Raw genomic sequence first — 6312 nt, 5'->3', positions numbered from 1 at the left:
TGGTTTTTCGAGACAGGGTTTCTCTGTGTAGCCCTGGCTGTCCTGAAACTCACTCTAGACCAGGCTGGCCTCGAATTCAGAAATCCGCCTGCCTCTGACTCCCCAGTGCTGGGATTTAAAGGTGTGTGCCACCACGCCCGACTTTGTCTTATTTCTTGCCCACCCCTTACCCTGTTGGGTGGCTCACCTTTCTTTGCACTGCGCCCCATAGTGGCCAGGGTTGCAAGGCAGCTCACAGCGGATTCCATGGAAGCCAGGAGGGCAGGAACAGTGGCCAGAAGTAACGCTGCATTGGCCTCGCACACACTGGCACTTACGACTGCACTCTGGACCCCACCAGCCCGGCAGGCAGACGCAGCGGCCGGAGTCCTGCATGCAGGGCGAGGTGTGGCAGTTGCAACTGAAGCTGCAGCGACGGCCCCACCAGCCCGGCGGGCATACACAGGCTCCAGTGGCCTGGTCACAGCGTGCGGCTGGGTTGCACTGGCATGAGCGACGACACGTGGGTGACCACCAGCCAGGGTCACAGTGGCACAAGCCCGTCTTTGGGTCGCACTGTCCGTGGGGGCCGCAGGTGCAGGGGAACTCACAGAGCCTGCCCCAATAGTTGGGCTGGCATTGGCAATCACCCGTGGCCGGTTCGCACTGGCCACGTGGATGACAGGGGCAGGTCTCACGACAGTCGTGGCCCCAGTACTGTCCTGGACAGCCTGTGAGGTTGGGAGACAATCGGGTTCAGGCCTGGGCACAGGGCCTTGTCCTGACCCTTCCTCAAGGAAGAGGACACAGGCTTGCTCCTCAAGAGCCAAGGACAGACCCTGAGAACATCTGGCAGCCTCTCCTGGGACTCAGCTCAGCTCATTTCCGGCCCCAGATTCAGATGACAAAACCCTTAGTCTTGGCTTAGCCTCCATTTCACATTCCAGAACCCAGAGCTTGAGTTTGGACAGCAATGTGGATGAGATGTCATTCATGTCCCTTCCCTCTCTCTGCTAAGGTGTCACCCTGTCCTTGGCCATTGCTGGCATTTGAATTTTAGGTAGAAGATGCCTACCAGGGTGGCAGGAAAGTACATATATCCCCTTCCAACCCAAGGATCCTGGCGCCTGCCACTCAGCCCTTGAGAGCCTGGTTCCAGGCACCTTCTTCTACCTGCCATTCAAGTATGAGGCATAGTTAGTAGAGAACCACAGGTCCACGCCCTCCCATCTATTTGTCTTCACCAAGAAGTTAAAAGTGAAGGTGCCGGATAAGCAGGGCTCTCTGGCTGTAGGTTAAAACCCAGGGCTGTTCCCAGGATCACTTCTCATTTCTGAGCCCATTTTCTAAGCAAAGCTTGGGTAATTTGGGCCTTACCATTTTATGTTCACATCTCTACAAGCCTTGCCTACTTCCTGCCCCTTACCCAGTTCTGCCCAGAAACGCCACCCAGTCATTAAAACTCACGGGAGCTGCACTGGGCTCCGAAGAATCCAGGTTTACACCGACAGAGGCCCGGCTTCACGCACACCTCTTCTTTCCTGCAGGCATCAGGCCCCTCACAGATGGCTGAAAAACACCCCACCTGGGCTTGAAAGGACTGGGGGACAAAGAAGTAAGGGACATCCCTGGCCCTCTCACCCATTCCTGGGATTCTGCTCCCTTCAAAGCCATCCTTAGTGCCAGACAGGGGTAATGTGTCACAGGATGGACACTGCTTCCAGGGCTCAGGAGGGGGGACAGAGTAGAAAGGTTGTCATTGGGTCACATCCTTGCTTTTCCTTGGCTAAGGGGACTGTCCTGGCTACTCACGGATGGTGCATTCTTGATCTTTCTGCCTCCAGCCGGGACAACACTGGAGTTCAGAGGGGCTGTGGGATAGAAATGGGGCAGCAGAGCCCCGTAGCGTGGGTCATTGATGCTGGCTGAGATGTGGGAGTCTTCCCCAGCTCCACTTAGGAAATCTAGCCCAGTGTCACAGGCCATGAGTCACAGTATCCATGTCCCCAACCCTCCTTTTTCCCTTCCCTGACCTTCCCACCATCTGTGTGACCATCTATCATCTGCCAGGCTGCCTCTCAAAGTCCCTTTCTTGAGGCCTATGACCCTCCCACCCACCTCTTTATTTTCCAAAATGACCCAACACTAGTCAGCTACCATACCAGCCAGACTCCCACAAGACCCACCTGCTGCCTTTACAGACGTGCTGACCAGCTGGGTCTAGCGTGGATCCCTGGGTCCCCTGAGCCCAGAACAGCAACAGTGAGAACACCAGCTCTAGTCCCATGGCGGCCAGCATGTTAGGAGGGCCTGGTTTGATCTGGTCCCCACAGCTCCCAACCCCCTCCGTGCTTCCTCCCAAGGCTTTTCCTGAGGAAGCCAGGATAGAGGGGCGGGCTGCTACGAGGCACCTCCCTAAGAGGGCAGGCAGCTTAGCACATAGAAACGAAAGGGAAAATAGGGCTGATGGTGAAAACTGAGTGGATTTAGGCAGGAGAGGACCAAAAGATTGAAACTACAGGTCCCTGAAACACTAGAGACAGGCAAAGGAATAGGGTGGGGGTAGGAGCCATACCCCCCAAATAAGGAGACACTCCTTATCCTCAGTGAGGAGCAGAGGAGACCTTCTAAAGAAACATTACCATTGTTCCTGGCAGGGCTGGGACAGACAGACAGACAAACTGAGAACATTTTAGGGGTATTATGGTTATTTATTGCACTGGTCAACTGCACAAGCCCCAGCGAGGCAGGCAGGCAGGCAGGCAGGCAGGCAGGCAGGCAGTCCTCTGTCTCACAATGGGGAAAAGCAGAGCTCAGAGATCCCTTTATCTCTGTAAAGTGTGGTACAGAGATGTCAAGAAAGGGAGACAGGCTGGCGTTCCACCATAGCTAGTACAGGCGAGGTTTAAGTGGGGAGCCACATCCTCATTTGAGGTCACACATTCACACACAGTTAACTGGAACCCAGAGTTAAGCCTCCTGCATAGCTGAAGCCCTCAGACCAAGATGTTCATTGAAAGCAGGGGACTAGTCAGGAGTTGGGGGCTGGAGGGCTGTTCACAGGCTGCGGGTGGGGTTGCTGTGGGGTCTCTTCTCCTTTCTGTAGGCTGCTGGAAGCTGGGTTGCTGGTCTCGGCTTCAGGGGCCTCAGTTTCACCCCGGTACCATAAGCCAAAGCTGGAAGGGAAGCCAAGAGAGGTACATTGAGCCAGGGAGGCAGAGATGTCAAGGATGCAGGCTGAGGGTCCAGAAAGATGAAAAGGAGATTTTGGAGGAAAGAGGAAAGCATGGGTCACAGGGAAATGAAGGCACAGAGGACAGAGAAGCAGGTGGGAAGACAGATCTTAGAACAGTGTGAAAGGCAGTGGAGCAGAAAGAAAGGGTGGGAGAAGAGCCAGGCAGGCCCCTCCTTCACCCTCCTCCCTCCCCTCCTCCAACATACAAATTCTGGATTCTGGACTCAGGAACTAGGGGAACATCTTCCTTGTCGTTTGAGAGCAGGAGCCACGAGCCATCCTCATCATCACTAGGATAAAGAAATGCAAGGGCTGTATATCAGGGCCTAAGGGATACTATGAGTCCAGCTTGTGTGGAGGCTCCTGAAGGACTTTCAGAAACATCAGGGGAGGATGGAGTAACTACAGAGGCCTCAGGGCTGGAGAGGGGACAGTGAGGGGATCAGGGATACTTTATAGCCAGGCAGACAACAGCCCCTCACAAGACTGCATAGCTTCCTTTAGTAAAGAGATCCAGCCAAGGAAGGAAACATGAGTCTGGAGAAGTAGCATTGACAGTTTCTTCAGTATGAGGCATAGCAGCTGGGGCAAGCAGGAACAGTGGATTCCAGAGGACAGACAGGACAGCAGCTGGAGAGCAGGCTTAGTGAGGTGCCAGGCACAGCTAAGGCATCGTTGGGCACAGCAGAACTGCAGCAGGCCAAGGGGTTTGTTTGGTGAGCACAGAGGCAGGATCTTACCTGCTCTCTGCTTCTTCGGGTGTCCCCAACATCTTGGCCTTGATCTTCCTCCTCTGTTTCTTGACTGCCACCTTCATGGCTTCAAGCAGAAGCCCAGGAACACGGTGATCTGTGAGCAGCTCTCTAGAGAAGCAGGAAGGGAAGAAAGTGGGAAGGCCAACAGGAGGTGTCAATCAAGTACCTGAGCTCTGCTCACTGTTTCCCCTGGAAACCCGTGAAAGCTCTATACCGCCAACACCTCTGAAATGAGCTTAGATGGCCCCTCCTAAAGATAAGGCTTGCTGCTTCAGTTTGGTGACCCCTGGTGCTGCCCTGTTTGAGTGAGGTTCCAGAAGGGCAAGGTCTATGGAAGTTACTTCTTCCCAGTGCCTGAGCAGGACCCTGGCAATTGTCACTGCTGATCTATAAATGATCCAAAAAATAAGGTGGGGTGACCAGGAACAGGCATCCTGGCTTCCAGTCCCTCACCGCTGGAAGTACGCCAACTCCTCCTTGAGCAAGAACACGTTGGCTTTGAGCTCATTCCGCTCCTGAAGGATCTGCTTAAGTTCTTCCCTGCTGAATCCACACTGGACAGCTTCTGGAAGGTCCCCTGGCTGCTTCTGAGTATCCACCTGTGCAAGGTGAGGAATGGTCAGAGAGCAGTCTGTCTTAGCTCTTCCCTAAGTCCCGGCGCTCACAATAATATTAGGGGAAGTGTCTGCTGTAAAAACTTGGAGGACAAGGTTGCTGCTACATAGGTGGCACACAACTGCTGTTGTTGCCTTCCAACTTCCTGGGTACCTTCTATACTGCATGGCACATCCATGCCTGGTAAACCCAGGCTGGGTCACCAACTGCTGAATGCTGTGAGCTCTGGGATGTATTTTGACTTCGCTCCGTCTCTTACCGGGTCATCTGAGGTTGCCGCATCAGGTTCCAAGCTCTGTTCTTTAGCCAACTGGCTGGAGCCATCCTGAGCTATCTGGCGCTCCCTCTCCCGGTCCTGGGCGGCCCTCAACTGGGTCTGCACTGCAGCCAGCTTGTGCCGCAGCTCAGAGTTGATCAGCAGGAGGCGCTGTAGCTGTTCCTGCAGCTGGGGGGTGGAGCGAGAGAGCTAGGGGCGGGGCTCCGAGGACCGTAGCGGCCCCACCCCACTCGCCCTGGCCCCGCCCTCACCGCTTCGGTCTCTTGGCTTCTGCGCTGCAGATCTCGGTTGTGTGCCCGAAGCTCATCCCGCTGTCTATCTGTCACCTCCTTGAGCTGTCGGAGCAGCGCGCGCTCCTCTGAGGAAGGGGTGTCTTTAGCACCACCGGTCTCTGGGGTACGCAGGCCCCGGCTGCCCCCAGCTCGCTCTGCTCCGATGGGCCCCTCACTCACCCTGCGGCCCGGAGCCTAGCTCCTGGCGGAGGCGTTGGTTCTCCTCGCGCAGCCGCCGCAGCTCCACTTCTGCCTGCTGTGCGGACACCTGCAGCTGGGGGAGCCAGGGGTCTCAGGGTTAGGCCTGCTGGCTCTCAGGGGTAAAAGGAGGAGCCGGTGACTCACCGAGTCCGGAGCCGGCCCCACAGCGGCCTTTTCCAAGAGCTCCAGCGCCCGCACGACTAGTGGCACCAGCCCAGCCGCCGCGTCGGGTCCGAAGCGGCGTGCCAGCCCCTGTAGCTCAGAGCCCAGAGCCCCCGCTAGATGGTATACGAGCTCGGCGGCTGACCCCGCGCCCACTGAAGAGGCCTGACTGGTTAGCCTGGGCGCTGCCCTCCTGGGCTCCATTTTTTCCTCTCTTAAGGTCAAAAGCCACCCACACCCTCAACTGGAGCAGGAAAAAGCTTAACAGTTCCGGCCCAGGAAGTTTAGGGCCATAAGGGGCGTGGTAGAAGTAACCTGGGAGGAACAAATAGGGAAAAAGGCCCTGGGGTGGGAGAGTGCTCTGGGCTCCTTGTGCCCTACAAGGTCACTGGATACAGGTCGGCCAACTTCCAGGCAGGTATCCAAGAGTTGAGGACTAGAGCTGTAAGTGGTCACTTTAGGCAAGCCCTCCCCATAGCGCCTGACCCAGGCTCCACCCCTGGACTTGGCTGCCAAGCACTCCCCAGAGGTGAAAGACTGAAGGTCAGCAAACAACCTCTACTGGACTGCAGGGACAGTCACTTAAGTTTGTTCCCCCACCAGGAACCACACAAAGTTTACAAATAAACGAGGCTGGGCACTACAGCTATAGAAGGACCACACAGTCCAAGAAGTGATGCTGAAAATAGGTAGATTCCAAGTACTTTTACAGAGAAACCAGCAAATATGCTCAAAGTAATAAGCCAGCCCCAACTCAGCTCCCTGAGTCTAGGGTAGCCTCAAAGCCTCCAATGGAGAAGGCCTCAAGGCTCTGAA

General features: G+C 55.7%; 2 protein-coding genes across 3 annotated transcripts in view; both read right to left on the bottom strand.

Moving 5' to 3' along the window:
- The window catches only part of Scarf1 (scavenger receptor class F member 1), a 13020-nt gene extending 10530 nt beyond the window's left edge, over window positions 1-2490 (bottom strand). The window contains exons 1-4 of one of the 2 annotated variants that reach the window (XM_021177678.2): window positions 2166-2490; window positions 1792-1850; window positions 1447-1548; window positions 188-710 (exon numbers count right to left, since the gene is read on the bottom strand). In XM_021177678.2, the coding sequence (XP_021033337.1) occupies window positions 188-710; window positions 1447-1548; window positions 1792-1850; window positions 2166-2278 (797 nt within the window). In that variant the 5' untranslated portion in view covers window positions 2279-2490. The remainder of the gene's footprint in view (window positions 1-187; window positions 711-1446; window positions 1549-1791; window positions 1851-2165) is intronic. The other variant, XM_021177679.2, reaches the window with a different exon arrangement.
- Window positions 2491-2669: 179 nt separating this feature from the next.
- On the bottom strand, window positions 2670-5952 carry Rilp (Rab interacting lysosomal protein). The gene is made up of 8 exons (XM_021177680.2): window positions 5479-5952; window positions 5314-5407; window positions 5113-5219; window positions 4844-5029; window positions 4423-4568; window positions 3955-4077; window positions 3421-3504; window positions 2670-3155 (listed from the first exon to the last, which is right to left on the bottom strand). Exons 1-8 carry the CDS (start codon window positions 5698-5700, stop codon window positions 3011-3013), a joined length of 1107 nt encoding a protein of 368 aa, XP_021033339.1. The 5' UTR covers window positions 5701-5952; the 3' UTR covers window positions 2670-3010.
- Between the last annotated feature and the right edge of the window lie 360 nt (window positions 5953-6312).

The sequence above is a fragment of the Mus caroli genome, chromosome 11 (genome assembly GCF_900094665.2).
Source record: "Mus caroli chromosome 11, CAROLI_EIJ_v1.1, whole genome shotgun sequence".
Taxonomy (NCBI): Eukaryota; Metazoa; Chordata; class Mammalia; order Rodentia; family Muridae; genus Mus; species Mus caroli.
Note: the sequence above shows the minus strand (reverse complement) of the source record. Positions and strands in the feature narration are given on the sequence as shown.